The following is an 18,017-nucleotide window of genomic DNA, read 5'->3' as shown; positions in this document are numbered from 1 at the left end:
TAAAAACTACTCAGGTAGAGCTGGGATGTGGAAGAGAGACTGACATCCTCAGCAGAAACCAGAAAACACCCAACCGGTGTCCAACAAACAGGATACATGCCATCATAAGCAGATGTATACCCAGAGCTCAGGCACCCAGCAGACCAGTGATTCTGACTTTGGAGATATGAGGTGTTCCTAGGAGTGGAGCACGTCAGTTACTAAGACTGTGGGAAGTGGCACTGTCTATCAAGTCTGTGCAAGTCGATAACCCCTCACAGTTCAAATGGAATCAGAGGCCCAAAGAGGAACACACAGGCCATACAGCAAATGTCAGGCCAGAACCCAAGGCTCTTTGCAGAGCCCCAGGAGATGGACAATGGGGTAGCAAAAGGCAGATGAGCAGGATGAAGCAGGTCCTGGAGTCTCTACCCCAGAGAAGAAGCCATGGCTGGACTTACCCCTTGCTCCATGCTTTCATTGGCACGGTCTGTCACTTTAGAGATGAGAGTCAGAGCACCTGGGGGACAAAGGACAGATGGCAGCGTTATGAGGTCTAGTCCAGCTTCCACAGCCCTTACCTCTTCTTTGGCTGTGTGCCTTCTCTGTCTCACCTGTGGCGGGCACCAGTTTTTCCCACTACAGCATCAGGTCATGAGCCTAACCCCAGCTCCTCCATGACTTCCTCAGTTTCCCTGGCTGCTGACTATATTACAGTGGGTCCACCCTGGTAGGGGCTGAGGCACCAGCCCAGGAGGGAGCATGGTGTGGCTACGGGAGCCGTGAACATCTTAAAGCATCCTTCTTAGATCCCCCAGCTCCACGACCTTCTCTTCCTCTGCTGGACAGATCCCTCAGGCTCCCACAGCTAAGGACAGTGGAGGTCATCTCTAGAGACTTGAGGAGTCTGGCAGACAACCCAGAGATGTCATATGCAGAATACAGCCAGCTGGGCCTGCTCCATGTCTACACGGGACACTGGTGTAGACTTGAGGGGTGGTGGATAGAGACAAATCAGGGGGTGTAGCTCCCTCCGGGGTGTCTCCAGACTTACTCTGAGTGTTGTCATATTCGGCTGAGTCTGGGCACAGGTTGTTTAAATAGTCTGGAGGGAGAGGGAGAGACAATAGTCAGTTCTACCAGTAAGGCGGCCTCCTGTCTTCCACGGTTGACCTCCCCTCTCTAGAGAGGGAAGAGATCCACAAGAATGGAGTGTCCATATTCTCACCACATCAGTCCACCCCGAGACGAGGACCCTCTTGGTGTCCTGGCCACCACCACCAGTCACTCCCTCATTCAACCCCTATCTATTCATGATCTGCTATGTACCTGGTATGGCACACCTCTGGGATACAGACACAAGAAAGTACTCGCTGTCTGTTGCAAGGTTAAGAGCAACGACAAGCCACACAGCCCTGTATTACAGCCGGTCCACCCTGGCAGGGCCTAAGAGGGAGCACGGTGTGGTTAAGGGAGCTGTGAACATCTGAAAGCATCCTTCTCAGATCCCCCAACTCCATGACTTCCTTTTCCTCTGCTGGACAGAGCCCTCAGGCTCCCACAGCTAAGGATGGTAGAGGTCATCTCAAAAGACTTGAATCTGGTAGATCCCCCAGAAGTGTCATATGCAGAATACACCCAGCTGGGCCAGCTCTGGGTCTATATTCCAGGATGGGGGATATTACCTCTTGATATGGCCCTACCCCTGATACCCACCTTCTGCCTTGCTCCTTGAAGTCTGGCCATACAGGCAGTCTTGCTACCCCTTGAGCATGTTCCTACCCTAGGGCCCCTCTACTTGTAACCTCTTCTAGAGCTTCACATAGCTCATGTTCTTCCTTTGCTCACACCTTTGTTTTACGTCACCTCCTTGGAGAGGTCTTCTCTGCCACATCTAACACCTTAGCCATTACTTCCTAGTCCTGTAACCTACTTGCTTTTTCGGTAGCATTCTCAACATGGATGTTATGTATTCATATATTTTAATATGAATTTGCATACTTGGATATAAAATCATTGGTACTAGGGACAGACCCAGGGCCTGGCATATGCTAAGCCCATGGCTTCTCATAGTCTTCTCTCTCTCCATTTTGACTGTCATTTGCTGCCATTGGCAGCATTCAGCACAGGTCTGGTACTCAGGCACGGCACAGCGGCTACTTCTTGAACTGAAGGTGTAGATTCTTTTTTTTTTTTTTTTTGGTTTTTCGAGACAGGGTTTCTCTGTGTAGCTTTGCGCCTTTCCTGGGACTCACTTGGTAGCTCAGGCTGGCCTCGAACTCACAGGGATCCGCCTGCCTCTGCCTCCCGAGTGCTGGGATTAAAGGCGTGCGCCACCACAGCCCGGCTGAAGGTGTAGATTCTTTAGTCCTCAACCCCAGCAAAATTTCCCTGTGACCCCTCAAACTGCACATGCCCTATTCTGCAAAGGGAGTCAGAAAGACACTCACGGGAGCCTCAGAAACAGGATGGGGCCTGAGTCTATGTGGGAGGCTGTGGCCCGTGAGTGTGGAGCTCAGCACAGAGGCAGGGTGTCTGCAAGGCAGAGGGAAGGGGAGAGAGAGGGCCTAGTCCTGGGGCCTGTGAGGTCTCTGTGGTGATTAGAGTAATAATGGCCCCATAGGCTCGTATGTTTGATGCCCGGTTACCGGAGAGTAGCATTATGTGAGAAGAATTAGAAAGATTAGGAGGTGTGGCCTGGCTGGGGTAGGTGTGGCCTTGTTGGAGGAAGTTTGTTGTTGAAGGTGGGCTTTGAGGGTTCAAAACTCCACACCAAGGCAAGTGTCTCTCTGTCTTTCTATCTGTCTGTCTGTCTGCCTGCCTGCCTGCCTGCGGATTAGTATCTAGTTCTCAGCTACTTTATCACCACACCTGCCATGCTCGCCCCATGCTCCCTACCATGATGGTAATGGATTAACCTCTGAAACTATAAGCAAGTCCCCAATTATACGCTTTTTCTTATAAGAGTTGTCTTGGTCATGGTGTCTCTTCACAGCAATAGAACAGTGGTAAAGACAGTTACCCACTGGTAACTGGTAACTGGTAACTGCCAAAGAGAAGAGGCAGCCAGAGCGGCCAAAAGGCAGGAGGTGGGAGGGAGACTGGACAGCATGTTGCAGAGCTGGGAGGGACAAGAAGTAGCATGCAGCAAAGCCACAGGATGTCGGCAAGCCTGAGGTGGAAAATGTCCACTCTTCTCACCATGAGGGGGCCTAAGAAGGCAGCTTTTGCAAGACGTCAGCTGAATTAGAAAATACACAGTGAGAGTGTCACTAGGTTTCTGTGTTTGGGGACAGGAGGAACCACTGAAGCAAGGTCTCCAAGGTGGCCAGAAGGGGTGGTGGTGGTGGTGGCAGTGTATATGAATCTGTGGGGTCCTGGGAATCTGGAGCTGTGCCATCTTCCTGCTTATAAGCACGAAGTGAAGTCCTTATTCCCACGTTACCCCACCTCAGTCCACCGGGACCCTAATGGCTCACCAGTGAGCAACACTTGGTACTGGAAGAGGCGCTGGACGACACGCAGCATACGATGCTTCATGCTCTGGCCGCCCCCTTGTGAACTCTTCTGCTTTTGAGAAGGGAGGAGAGATGCCATCAGAGACCCCACCACCCACAGACACACTTCATTCCGCTTCCCGACCAGTTGCAATCTCCCACGTTGTCAGACCCAGGCTGTCTTCTACCCGGAAACCCTCTTGGGTCATCCCTCTGGGTTCAAGGTCATGCGCGGTAACTCACTCCTCTGAGGCCCTATTCTGTTCCCAACATTAGTAACAGAGACAAGCTCCCCTTTGCCCACCCAGGAGCTAGGCTTCCAGTTTGTGACCAATGCTGGTCATTTCCTTGGTTGCCCTCTGGCTGGGCCTCAGTGTGGTTGATAGAAACGACAGAATTAGCTCTAAGTTTCTTCCCACATCCTAGCCACCCACTGCCCAACAGGGGTCACTCTGTCCTGGGTTCCCCTCTTGTGGGGTGGCCCTTCTAACCCCCGACTGGGTCTCCCGATCTGCTGCCCAGTTCGGTCCTTTTGGGTATCTCATTTTCCTCTCTTAACGTCTTTCCATGTCCCCTTTGCCTGGGCCCCACAACATCCTTAAAGCAGGGTCTCTAAAGACCTGGGGTACCCACCTCAAATTCCCGGACGGTGGTGGCCAGCCGGGGTGAGAGCAGGCAAGCCTCAGCGAGCAGCCCCAGGTACCTGTCGAACTGCAGGATGTGTGCGGCATGGTGTTCAAATTCCTGCTCGCGGGCCAGGAAGATGTCGGCCACCTGCTGTTGGCCCTCCCCACCGCTAGAGAGAGGACAGAGAGCGAAAAGTCAGCCTCGGGACTAACAAAGGCTGAGAGGAAGGAAGGGTTCTGGAGGCCACTTGACTTGGGGCACACAACTTACCACCTCTCGCCGGGCTCCCTGTTTTTCACCCGGAGACAGCATTTTGTATTTGTGGAGGTTTTTGTCTGCCCCCCCACCACCCCAGGTGGCATAAGTGGGGTATGGGACCCCAGGCTGCTCACCAATCCCCCAGCCTCTGCTCCAGGTTCTCCAGGATGCCCTGGTGAAGGTCGCAGATAGCTGGGAGCTCCCGCAGGCCCTGCCGCAGCTCCTCTTGGGCCAGTGGCTCTCTGCCCTCTTGCTCTATGTCCTCCAAGGCCCTCAGGACGGCTCCATGGAAATCCTGCAACCCCAGAGGCCTGTTATGCACCGGGCGGGGAGGGCCCTTGAGGCTCCAGAGCCCTGACCTGAACAGAGGCAGCTGCAAGAGCTGAGGCCAATGTCATTGGCTCCACACTGTCACCTGTGGATCAGGAAGGCCAGCTCGTACCCACTTGCTACAGGGCTGTCTTCGCTATTGTTCACACAGAGCAGTGTCATGCTGTGGTGACTTGGCCAGCGCTCTTTGTCTACAAGACAGGGAATCAGTTGGTGATTCCTTCGCTAAGGAAACGCATAGTCCTTGCTTTCTAGTTCTCCAACTTTGAAGACGCTCAAGTGCGGCACTGTTTTCAAAAACAGCTTTAAAAAGCCACAGCAGGGCCGGGTGGTGGTGGTGCTCGCCTTTAATTCCAGTGCTTGGGAGGCAGAGCCAGGCGGATCTCTGTGAGTTCGAGGCCAGCCTGGTCTACAGAGTGAGATCCAGGAAAGGTGCAAAGCTACACAGAGAAAACCTGTCTCGAAAAACCAACCCCCCACAAAACAAACAAAAAGCCACAACAGGGCCAAAGAGATGGCTTAGTGAGTTAAAACACTTGCTGTCAAGTATGACGAGTTCAATCCCTGAGACCCACAGACTGGAAGAAGAAAACTGACTCCCAGAAGTTGTTATCTGACCTCCATATGTGTGCAGTGACATGAGTGTATATAAATACACACACACTCATGCACACACACACACACACACACACACACACACACGTATAATATTAAAAATAGAAGACACAGTAAAAATAAAAATCAAGAACCTTGATCAGAAGTTCAAGGTTATCCTCAGCTATACAGAGTTTGAGGCCAGTCTAGGCTACATGCCCCCCCCCCACTACACACATACACACTAAAAGGAAAAGCTACAGCAGGTGTCTGTGACCCCAAAGTTTAAGAGTACCAAAGTGGAAACTCACAGAGGCCGAGGAGGAGTCTGTGTACGTCCCCATATGCAGTGCTCCCACTTCCCCTCTTGTCCAGTTAGCCCGAGGGAAGAAGGAGCCTGACAACCACCTCTCTCATTTTCTTCCCTTAGCTCACAGCCCCAGAAGAAAGAGGGGTCAGAGGAAACTCATAACTTTTCTTATTATTTTAGTATCAGCTGCTGCTACCTCTTGCCATGTACGATTGGAGGACCGGGCTTTGTCACCTGTTCAAGTCTCCTTTCTGTTACTGTGATAAAACCATGACCAAAAGCAACTTGGGAGGGACAGGGTTTCTTTCAACTTAAGCTCACAGTCCACCATCCAGGAAAGTTAGGGCAGGAACCTGGAGGCAGGAACTGAAGCAGAGGCTATGGAGGAATGCTGCTTACTGGCCTGCTCCTCATGGCTTTCTCAGACTGCTTTCTTATATACCCCGACCACCTGCCCAGGGGTGGCACTTCCCACACTGGGCTGGGTCCTCCCCTATCAATCATTAATCAAGACAATGCCACACAGACTGGCCTATAGGCCAATCTGTAGGAGGTAATTCCTCAGCTGAGGTTCCGTCTTCCCAGGTGTGTCAAGTTGGCAGCTGATGCTAACTATGACATCGTGGGGAACAAGCACAGGAACAAGCAGTATGTATAGGATGGATGGATGCCCTGTAGGGTTTCAGGCATCCACTGGAGGCTTGGAAGGTGTCCCCTGCAGGCTGGGAGAACCCACAGTTATGACACTTAAGATGGTCTGTGTTTAGAGCATGGGACCACACATGGTTTGCTGTCTGCTGTTTTTCTGGAGCCCAGAGGCACCCTAGTGTGGGAGGAGCTTCATTCCCTTTGGGGAACCACACAGCCGCTATTGAACAGGAAAGGAGAATGAGGCTGGGGAAGCCAAGATCGGGATCCTGTCACTGTGAGGCTCACACCCAAAAGCACCACATAGCGGGGTCAAAGAGAGGTAGGACAAGGTGAGGACGGATGGAGAGCAAAGAGGGAAGGAGAGAAAGGAAAACGGCAAGGACAGACAGACAGACAGTGGGATACACAGCATCCGCCGGGGGAGCTTCCGGGGTTAACAGTTCTGTAATCATTTCCTGCACGGTAATTAATCCTCACTGAGTGGCTCAGTCCCAACAGGCAGGGTAGCCACCTGCAGGACAAGATGGCCATCTACAGGACAGAACAGCCATCAGCAAGACAATCACAATGTACTCACACCTGTTCTTAATGGAACCAGAGAGTGCTGCACTGGCCATCTCCTGTGGAAAGGTTTTTGCTGCCTCTATCGCTGGGCATCACCACAGGGTCTCAGTAGCCATCCCCAGGGAGGAAGGCATGCTAGAAACCTCATCTTAAGCATTCAGCAAATATTCCGTATACATTCTGAGTATCCTGAGCAAGCTCCAAGGACAGAGGGAATGGAGTCATGTAAAAGAGATTGTGATAAAAAAAAAAAAGAAAATGATTTAGAATGTGAATGATATAAAAGGGAATAAAATATTTAAAAAATAAATCGCACAAAAACAGCACAAAACTTGAACTCTGAAAACACAGAACACCATTGAAAGAAATGAACTAGGACCTAAGAGCATATAGAGACAGCCCTCCCTCAGTTGTGACCACTTTTCTGATGTTGGCTCTCCCCCACTTGACACAGGTTTGTCTCAGTCTCTGACAGCATCCCAGTTTCCATTTTACAGGCAGAAAATGCTGAGCCAGTCTTAAAACTCATTAGATTTGTGTCAGCTAAGACAATCTAGAAGGACAAAAATATTGGAGGAACATGCTTTTGTTGTTGCTGTTAAAACAGGGTTTCTTGCCCAATACTAGCAATCCTCCTGCTTCGGTCTCCCAAGTGCAGAGATTAGAGGTGTGCACCATCACACTCAGCTCAGAGACTCATGTTTATTGGCTTCAAAATTTACTATGAGTTCTAAAGACAGAAACACAGATCAATGGAGCATCATGGAGGACCCAGAACTCCCTTTTACTTCTATTAAGTGGTTGTCAATAAGGGGGCAAAAGATTCATCAGGTAAGCTCAGTCCTACAAGGTTCTGGGCAGCTGGATGGCCACATATGGAAAGCGAAGTCTGAGTTCTTTACACCACACGAAAGACAGCTCCAAGGACTTCAGAACAAAACCATTCAGTTTACAAAGAGCACACAGCAGTGAGTGAACCTTCCTGACAAGGCTCCAAAACCACATGGAGAAAAAAAAAAAGAAAACAGATAAAGTGTGACAACATCAAAATTAAACAAAACAAAACTACTGTGTTTCAAAGGGCAGTGTCAAGAGAGTAAAGACGAGGGCTGGGATGTAGCTCAGTGATAGAGCACTTGACAAGCATGTGTAAGATACTGGGTTCCACCTAATACAGATGGATGGATGGATGGATGGATGGAACCTCAAAAGGGAGTGAAGAAGACCCAAAGAATCAGAGAAAAAATATTTGTAAATCACACGCTTGATAATAGGATTATTTACAGGTTACAAAAAAAAGGACTAACCACCCAGCAGAAAACTGAGCAAAGGCTTGAGAAGACAGGTCTCCAAAGAAAAGACACGTGGTATCATGTGTCCTCAGGGAAACATGCAAAACCAACCACAGAGATGTGCCCCACACCTGCCAGGCTAGCTGTCACAGCCTCACAGTAACCAGTGTTGCAAGGAGTAGAGAATGCGGAGCCCTGGTGGCATGAGGGTGTGCACCTGCATCCCACACACTGAGGCACTGCTTCCGGCAGGAGGCTCACACAGCTCCCGAAACTCAAGAAACAAGACTCAGGACACTCAAGAGAGCAGAGCCAGGGCTATGCAAGCCACAGGAAAGCTGTAAATGATTGCCAGGGAGAGGAGACTCTTCCACAGTAAAGCTGTCTGCAAGCGGTTCACCGCCCCTGTCAGGTGGGAGTTTTTAGTGATGCAGCTGACCTTGAGTCAGCCATGTTCCTGTAAGTATCTCTAACAAACTCATTGGTGCCTCAAGCAGGACTTGAGGTCTTAGACGATGAAATAGCTTCTTTGGCTTATTGTTGCCCTCTTTATCCAGGGTGAATGGAACTAGACTCTAGGAAAAATCATGCAGCCTCCTCAAAAGGTTAGAGTCACCGTGAAACCCAGCAGTCATACTCCTGGGTATAAGCCCAAGAGAACTGCAAACACACGTGCTTCCTGCAGCTTACCATTCCACACAACCAGCAAGAATCCAAATATCCATCCTCGGGTAAAGGCATAAACAGACTGTGCTACACCCACAAAGGAATATTACTCAGCCCCAAATGAATGAAGGACCAATACATGCAAAGATGGGTGGACCTTGACAGCTTTTGCTAGTGGGAAGAAGCCGACCACAAAGACCATAGCTTAAGATTCCATTTAAACGAAGTGCTCAGAACAGGCACATTTATAGACAAGACAAACTAGATGGCCAGAAGCATTAATGCACATACCCTGGTGGCCTGCTATCATTGGTAGGGACAGGAAATCTGGGATGATGGAAGTAGTGTCTGCCTCTCTTGCACACATACGTGAGCTCTTTTGTTAAGATTAGTTCACTAACGACAGGCAAGCTACAAGTATATTTTTAAAGGCAAACAATTCTCTGAGTCCCCTGGGGGATAGGGGCCAAGTTGGAATGCTTTCTTTCTTTCTTTCTTTCTTTCTTTCTTTCTTTCTTTCTTTCTTTCTTTCTTTCTTTCTTTCTTTCTTCCTTCCTTCCTTCCTTCCTTCCTTCCTTCCTTCCTTCCTTCCTTCCTTCCTTCCTTCCTTCATTTATTGCCTCGATTCCAAACCCTCCAAAAATCATCTCCTTCCTCGGAGATCAGGGTCATGGGGGAAGGGTAACATGAACATACAGGAGACAATAACACCTGCCCAGGCCCAAGCCTTCTCCATGGGTCTCTCCATGGACCCTGCTTCATTCCTTGTTAACCAGGAGGAGAGCAATCATGGTCCCCCATGGAGCCAAAATGTGTGCCCCAGAAACCCGCAAGATGTCAGAGAGCTCGTTATGCCTTAGGGAGCCAGCAAGACCCAGAAGACAGGACTCCCCTTCCTCTCAGTTAAAACGTATCTCCTAGCAGGGTGCAGTGGAGCTCACACTGGGAGGCAGAGGCAGGAGGATCACGAGTTCAAGGGCAGCTTGAACAACACAGTGAGATCCCTGTCTCAAAACAACAACAACAACAACGAAAACAACAGAATTTTCTTAATGGTGTCCACAGAGGGAGGCAAGATTAGTAGGGGACAGCCACAGTCAGTTGAGGAAGTTGTCTGGTTTAACCTTTGGTCCCTTGAACTTCCCACTGCCACTCAACCCACCAGGCCATCCTTCCTCAACTCCCTTCCCTATGCCTGCCCAGCGGAGTCATCAGGGCACTGAGTCCCTTTGAGAGACCTGACACACTACATGAAGAGATTTCCTAGGTGGCCCAATGGCCCCATACTCTTCCCTCAGGAGTTGCCCCCCCCCCACTCCCCACCCCTGCTGTAAAGTTTGTCCCTACTTTCTACTGGGCAAGACCCATCTCCTCACAAAGTCTTCCCAGGCACCACTTCTCCAGATCACAGTGACCTCTTTCCCTCTCAGGGCTCTGAAGTCAAAAACCCCTGGCATTACTTCACCCCAGCTACGTGACCCAGGAAAAGTCATTCCCTTTCTCTGAGACACAGAATCTGGGCCTGTACCCTTCTATCTCTTAAGTACATACGGTGTGCAACAAAATGAGACGATGTGTGAAGAGTTGGCACACAGCAGTCACGGACCCTGCCATGCCTGTCACCTTGGACACTGACTGCCCGAGGAGGAGCTGGCTGGATGAACAGGTGGGGGATGGGTGGGGCAGACAGTGCCACATGCTGATAGGTAAATTTATAAATGTGCCGGCCCCAGAGCCCTGCAGACCCTGAGTTTGTCTGGAGCCCTCTGAGAGGTCAGCCCTGTCCAGGAGGTTACCCATGCTTCACGGCAGTTCCCACCACCTGGGAGAGGGGACAGTGTTCTAGTTTGGGGTATACTGGGAGGACCCACAAATCCTAATCATAGATCTCCCTGTAGCCTCTGTCAAAACCTCCATCCTGCCCAGTGTACCCTAACCCTGTCCTACCCATGTCTTCCATGGGGAGGCCATGCCCACTTCTCCAGGCATGGCTGGTGCCCACTTGTACTTGGGCCTTGTGGAGTCCTTCACCTCATATAGAGTCTGCTCTGCTCACATGGCCACTGCAGAGACCCATCCCCCTACCATCTGGGATCAGTCTGGCCCCTCACCTCATAGCTGGTCACCAAGGGAACACAGTCCTTGGCCTTTCCCAGCATGCCACAGCACTTCTTTCTAGAGTCACCAGCAGCCTAGTCTCTCAGATACTTGAGATCAAGCCTCATGTCGAGAGGCTGGTTCCCTTCCCCCTTCTCTGCTGGCCTCAGCTTTCTCAGTTTTCCTGCTCATAACATCCTCCACCTGGCTGAATTTCTCTCAATTCCCAACCAGGCTAGACCCAGCTGGCCTTTGGGCCTGGGCACATGCCGATGACTCTGCGGGAGCAAGCCTTCCTTCCCGAGGTACCGGACAGACCTTCCTCCGAGACGCCTCTCCCCTACACCTGGAAATCTGGGCTGGATACTTCAGTGTGTCCCCACCCTATGTCCATGGGGTTCCCTCTAGGCATTGCTTCCTCTCAGGCTGCCCACTCTCCATGAGACAGACACAGGACAGAAGCCCCAACAAGAGAAAGAAACTTACAAATGCACTGACCTCAGAGGACTCAAGTAACAGTACCAGAAAAGAGGTGAGAGCGGAGAACACACCCGAAACAAGCGCACACGGAGCAGTCCCCGGCCCATGGTGGCCTTGGGCTGGGCTATAACCCGATGTGTTATGGCGCCAGAGAAATGCATCTTCCCACCACAGAAACCAGGAAACCAGCAGCGGTAGGAGTCTGGGAAGCACAAACAGGAGGAAGGCAAACAATACTGTGCCGTGAAGGAAGGCTCGAGCCAGACAACATTTCTGAAGCCTGTGAAATGAAAACCTACTGGAACGGGTCAATAAGTGCGTGGGGTGGGGAACTGCCAGCCAGGAAGGTACGAGGGACAATAATAGGATGAAGTGTAAGGCCGCACAGGAGAGGGATGTCTGGCCGCCTGCCCTTGGAGAGTCTCCTGCCCATCGCCGTGGCTGTGGGGCCGAGCGGGAGAAAGGAGGAAGCTGTCTGTTAAGCTACCACCCTGGGGGATGAGAGAGGTAAGGGGGGGCCCACCTGTCCTCGGGGTGTTGGGCAGGAAGTGGGCATTGTCAAAAACACACTAGACATGGTTATTAATGCTTGCAGCAAGTTCATATTTTAAGTACTGCTGATGTTTATTCCCCTAGAAACAAACAAAATGTTGGGAGATGGACTCTTCGACTCGCTGATTGGCAGTGGGCTCTTTTCCAGTGTCCTGGCCACCTTGAGCAGAGGACTGTCAGTCAAACTGCCAGCCTACCAAGCACCAAGCACCCCACAGACACCACGAGGAAGCCGTGGGATGGCTGGGGTTGCAGAAGTTGAGATCCTGAACATGCAGCCACAGCCGCAACCGTCTGAATTTGTGTCTTAAAGTTTACCAAAGACTTTTCCAATTCCAAGCCTCATGAACACTTTCCCGCCACACCAGAGAGCGAGAACCTTCCCTGGGTTTACAGACTGCTGTGACGGGTGTGAAAGGAACAGCGCTGTGTGATTGTGTGAACACAATGATAGAAACAGGCTGCTCGGGTCACTGGAGAGCCATTAGAAATGCCCTCCTATGATGCCCCATCTGTAAGGCAGAGAGAGGCAGTACCCAGCCAGCAGTGGCCCCTGTCGCCACAGAGGAGTGGGCAGTGAGGCTGAGCCCCAGAAATGGTGGAGCTCTGAAGGCATCCTTGGCTTTGGGCTTCAACGGCAGCAGAAGAGATGGAGCCACGGGATTGGCGGCAGGACCTGGAGCTGCACATTGCCTGCAAGCGTGTCAACAGAGCAGCGGTTGGAAGGGGCGGTGGGGGTGACCAATCACAGTGGTGGTGGTGGCGGTGGCAGCAGTAGTGGTGACCTTAAGAGCGAAGGGTCTTAGATATACGGAGCCAGGGGCTATCACTGACAGAAGCCGGGGAATCCCAATACCCAAGCTGCTGCCATCGGGCTGAAAATCCCCCACTGTCAGATTATAGATCAGAGGTGTGATGCTCATTGTCCCCAGAGCCAGGCCCCAGAGTCAGGCCCCACCCCCTGCAGTCTCTCTCTCAGGGCCAAGTACAAAGAGCTACTGTGAACTTACAATTCTCAGAGCTGAGTTCTCTCTCTACCCCCAGCATCTGCTTGCAAGGTCTACCCTTTCCTACTGTCCAGACCCAAGACACCCCTGAGCTACAGCTAAACTTATCAGTGCCTTGTGACCTGTCACACATCGGCTGGTTTGAGGGGGTTTTGGAATTTACCTCCCACCACACATATCTCAAATCTGTGAGAGTCAGAAACTCCCCTTGTCCTATGGAATTGAAGGCTCTCCCTCCCTCCCTTCAAGACTCAATCAATCATGCTGCCCATAGCATCCATCATGTGGCAACTCTCCTAATATTCTGGCAACGGAAGGCCTGAAGGATCTGTCCCTCTTCCTTCAGTCCCTGGTTATACTGTATGTGATGGCTGTCTCTCCTATTGTTCTTCCACTTTGGGTCTCTCGTGGCTGCCTGTGGCTGTGAGCCGCTGACTCTCCTGAACTGCAATTTCATCTCTGCTGCCTTCTCATGAACCTGCTATTTTCTTTTTTGCCCTTTCTCTCCCTTTCTTTCAAGGTTTCTGTTTATTGTGTGCATACGAATGCTGGTAGTCTGTGTACCATGTGCATGCAGTGCCCAAGGAGGCCAGCAGAGGGCACAGGATCCCCAGGAATTAAAGGTACAGACAGTTATAACCCCCATGTGGGTCCTGGGAATTTAACCCAGGGTCCTCTGCAATAGCAACAACTGCTCTTAACCACTGATCCATCTCCCCAGCCTGAAACCTGCTATTTTTCCTTAAGGCACAACACCCGCTTCCTCGGTCTACACCAGAGCTGTGTGACCTGTGACCTGATAGCACTGGGGGTCCACCTGCTCCTGGCCCTGCCTGTATGTATGCTGCTGATCCTGGCTGCTGTCAAATGCTGACAGGAGCAAAAACTGCCCAAGCCCTGCCCTGCAGGAGCCTCTTCTTGCCTACCCACAGTTCCCCATGTATGTAGAGCAGAAGACCCCCGCCTAGCTGACTGGGAACAGGAAGGGCTTTTCTAGGGTACCCACTGCCCGTTCCCCACTTGAGCTCCAGAATAAAGACAAAGAAGCAGAGCCACTGAGCTGCACTTGGCTTTGGCCATTGACTCCTTCTGTTCTGGCTCCCCCTGAAGTCGCATGTGAGGGGAAGAAGCTGCCCAGTGGTACCCAAGGCATCTTCAAAGGAACAAACTCCAGCTGGGAGTCAGAAACTTCAGCTTTTCTCCTTTTCTTTTCCTTTCTGCCTGAGATATGGATAGGAAGGTTAGGGCCACAGCAGCTATCTAAGTTAATGAGGACCCCTTGAAATGCATGCAGTTTCTGAGATGTACAGGAGCCCCCAACACTGCCTTCTGGATTTACTCCACATGAGGATAACCTCTACGTTATTTAAGCTGCCATAGTTGAAGTTTTGTTGCCAGAAGTCAAACACAGTTCCTAAGAGACACAAAGTTATTTTTTTAAAGGTGTCTATGGTGAATTATGTTTTCCAAAAAATGACCATAACAGTATCTCCTACAGGATATTTATGAAATGTGTGCTTGATAATCCTCCCACTGAACAGTAGAGATTAGTCCTTGCCCTTGAACTTGGGCGGACCTCTACAACTGTCTCCACTAGAGCAGTATGGTGGAAGTGGCGCTACGTGACTTCCAAGCCTGGGTCATAAAAATGGCACGCACTTCCTCCCAGCTTTCTCCTGGGACAATCACTCTTGGCACCCAGCCACCGGCTGGGAGGAAGCCCAGACTAGCCTATTTGGAGACCACAGGGAGAGGCCATAGGTAAGCTTGCTGGCCATAGGCCCAGCAGAGGCCCCAGATAGTAGCTACCATCTGCCACCAGATGTGCGAGAGAAGACAGTTACAGGAGATTGCAGTCCCCAGCCATCAAGGTACGACTGGTCTTTGAATCTTCCACGTGAAGGCCCAGATGTTGCCAAGCAGAGATGAGTCCCCCACCAAGCCTTGAGAAAGTCTCTGGAACAGAGGGTCTGAAAGCTAAATGGCCAGGGGGCTTCACTGAGAGTCTGTGGGAGAGATGACGTGGGAACTTCACTGAGGGTCTGTGAGCACAGTAGCATGTTACTCCACATCACTGAGTCCTGTTCCCTGGTGACCCCTGGGCTGAATGAAGAGAAGACACCGGCAATCAAGCCGTGGAAGCTGAGAGCCAATGGAAAAGCAGACGTAGAGGCTGCAGGATACCCCACAGCACTTTAAAGGCATCCAGAAGGCAGAGAGAAAAGCTGTGGTACAAGGAATCTGTAGAAGGGGCCAAGAGGTTGATGGGCCCGACACCAGTTCTTCTAGGTTCCAGGACTTGTCCCCAGGGACCTGACAGAAGCCACTCCCCATTCGCTCCCCATTGGTAGTCTGGAGAGCCTCTGTCCAGAGGAGGGACCCTGGGAGGAATTATAAACTTCCAATAGGTGAAAAAAACAATTTTAAATAGGAAATCAGAAACAAAGGTTATCAGAGACCCAGTGCTCTTCAAAACACCAACTCATCACATACAAGGAAAAGCACAAGCCCTCACCTGGCATTGTGGGGGCTTTGCAACCTGCTAATCTTGGGTTTGGGTCCTTCCCCAAGCCCTGGTTTGGCCTCCTGCCTCTGTGAAAGAGCCACTTTTAACTACACAGTTGATACGTGATCCGACATCACATATCTTCAGGCTCTGTGCGCCTGCCCAGGCCAACCACCCCACCTTCTGCACCTGGTAGAATCCCTCCTTCCACATCCACCTCTGCGGCACCTCTCCTATAAGCCTTCCTGGATTCCAACGTGAACAGCCTCTTCCCATCATGCCCCTGTAGGTTCTGCCCCCAAATACAGCTGTGCAAATTCTATTTATACTGAGTGATATAAGTACGCCTTCTCACCACCCCCACCCTCTCTTTTCACAAAAAACGAGACCCGGCAGGCTGGGGAAATGGCTCATGGGTAAAGTGCTCCTGGCACAGCCTGGAATCCATGGTAAAGATGAGCAGCTCCCATGGTCCCCTGCAATCCCAGCCCTTGAGAAGCAGAAGACAAGGGATCCCTGGGGGGCAAATCAGCTAGCAAGACTAGCCAGGACTGGTGAGCATCAGGTTCAGTGAGAGAACCTGTCTCAATAAATAAGAGAGAATCTGTCTTAAGAAATAAAAGATGGGAAAAGGCTCAATTTTAGGCCTATACACATGTATATACACACACACAATGCAAGCATACATACATGCATGTAGGGCGCGCGCGCGCGCGCACACACACACACACACACACACACATTGAGACCTACTGAAGAGCAGCAAATCTGAAGCCTTTTTCATCTTTGGGGCTCCAAGGCCTATTTCAGTAACAATGGCAACCAAGTAGCTTAAGATATTTCAGAGGTGGGGGTGGGGGACAGAATGAGAACGGGGGATTTAGGGAGAATAAATAAATCCACAGAAAGATGGATTGATAATGGATGGGGAAGGGGACAAGCGTGGTTGAATTCGGAGATAAATAGATAAAGGAAGAGATGGGTGTGTGGATGGATGGGTGAGTAGATAGGGGAAGAGGGAAGGGTGTGTGGGTTTATGGATGGATGGGAGGAAGGATGGATTGATGAGTAGATGGCGGATAGAGCAGCGAGCCAGTGTTTAGACAGTTGATAGAGAACTGAGTAGTGGGTGAACAGAGGTGAATGGCTATGTGGGTACGGTATTTGGTGCTGTGGAGATGACAGGGAGATGAGCCACCAGAGCCATCTAGTTGGATAGAAAGGAACATGCAGGAGGGTGGAAGCTTCGATGACGGGCTCCCGGAAGGTTAGAAGAGGGCACCTTTGTCAGGGCCCAGCAAAACAATGTTCCAGGCTTTGTGGACCACATTGGTCTTTAAAGGCTCATGCTCTTCTCTGTCTTGCTTCACACATATTCAAAAACACAAAAACAATCCCCAGTCAACAGGCTTCCAGAACCAGGTCCCCAAGTGGCAGGAATCAACCCGAATGACTTGAATTCGCAGCTTCGCCCACATTAGCTCTACTGGCCATTTGGCAAGCATAAGGTTGAATCCCAAGCCTGAAAAACAGAAGACCACTCCCCTCCTCACAGCACGGTGCCCTTGGGGACCTTTCCAGCAGAGTAAAGAACTTGCCAACCTTTGCGAGTGGGATGAGCCCCTGGGTTGGGGTACTACATCCTGAAGTCTATAGTTCAAGCTCAGCATCCCTGGCTTGGAGCCGTGCGTCGAGGTTTCTGCCACCTCTGTCCACACAGCTCTGATGTGATGATAAATGCTCAGCAGCACAGTTCCAGAAAGCAGCTTCTGCACTGATTGACTGGCCCTCCCGTGCCCGGGATGGCGCTGTGGATTGCCAGTAGCTTTAGCCTCTCTCCACCTGGCAGGAAGCGCTGCAAACTCGCACCGATGTCTCATAAAACAAGAGCGCCCAGCCCATGTGAGGCCGTCAGGCAGGAGCCGGGAGGAAGCAGAACTCAGGGGTCCATTCTTCTCTGCCCTGCTGAGTCACCCTTTCAGGAGAAAGGGGAGGAGAACTGGGGTACTTCAGCCCTGGGAACTTCAGGCTTAATAACACACACGGAACTGGAATCCCCAACGGCTGCCCATGCTAACTCAAAGGACTGTTCTGTCCTCCACTCGGAGACTCAGGTGCTCCCTGCTCACATGGAGACACCACAGCAGCATGATCTCTAACTGGTTCACCCTGAGGCCTGGCTTGGTACAGGACACAGGGAGATGGTCCTCTGGTCTTCTGCCCTGAGGAGCGGATCATTCATGAGAATAGTGGAGTGTGTCAGGAAACGCATGTCTGCCTTGGCTCCGTTATTATGTGACCTGGGCCCAGTCATTTTCTCTGAACCTACACATCACTACCTGCCCAAATGCCCACCAGTGACCACTGGTGGCTCTGACATTCTATGAGCTGAACAGATGAAGCCAAGGATCAAGGCTGAACTGCTGCGGGGCTGGGAATCCTTAGACACTTGGGAGAGCTGCCACAGGGCCTATACATCCAGTTCCCTCATCTTCGCTGCGTGCAACCCTCCCTGTGACTCAGCCTGAATCGAAGCCACCTCCTCAGGGACGCCTGCCCAGATTCTCCATAATCATGGTCATTCCTCTGCACCCTCAATTTGATTTC

At 51.2% G+C, this 18,017-nt stretch overlaps 1 protein-coding gene across 2 annotated transcripts in view; it reads right to left on the bottom strand.

Moving 5' to 3' along the window:
* The window catches only part of Fgd5 (FYVE, RhoGEF and PH domain containing 5), a 99,779-nt gene that overhangs the window by 23,476 nt on the left and 58,286 nt on the right, over window positions 1–18,017 (bottom strand). For both annotated transcript variants that reach the window (XM_006972550.4, XM_076567373.1), the window contains exons 6-10: window positions 4,496–4,656; window positions 4,110–4,272; window positions 3,459–3,546; window positions 1,034–1,084; window positions 441–499 (exon numbers count right to left, since the gene is read on the bottom strand). In XM_006972550.4, the coding sequence (XP_006972612.1) occupies window positions 441–499; window positions 1,034–1,084; window positions 3,459–3,546; window positions 4,110–4,272; window positions 4,496–4,656 (522 nt within the window). The remainder of the gene's footprint in view (window positions 1–440; window positions 500–1,033; window positions 1,085–3,458; window positions 3,547–4,109; window positions 4,273–4,495; window positions 4,657–18,017) is intronic.

The sequence above is a fragment of the Peromyscus maniculatus genome, chromosome 3 (genome assembly GCF_049852395.1).
Source record: "Peromyscus maniculatus bairdii isolate BWxNUB_F1_BW_parent chromosome 3, HU_Pman_BW_mat_3.1, whole genome shotgun sequence".
Classification (NCBI taxonomy): Eukaryota; Metazoa; Chordata; class Mammalia; order Rodentia; family Cricetidae; genus Peromyscus; species Peromyscus maniculatus.
This window is presented reverse-complemented; position numbering and strand designations above follow the sequence as displayed.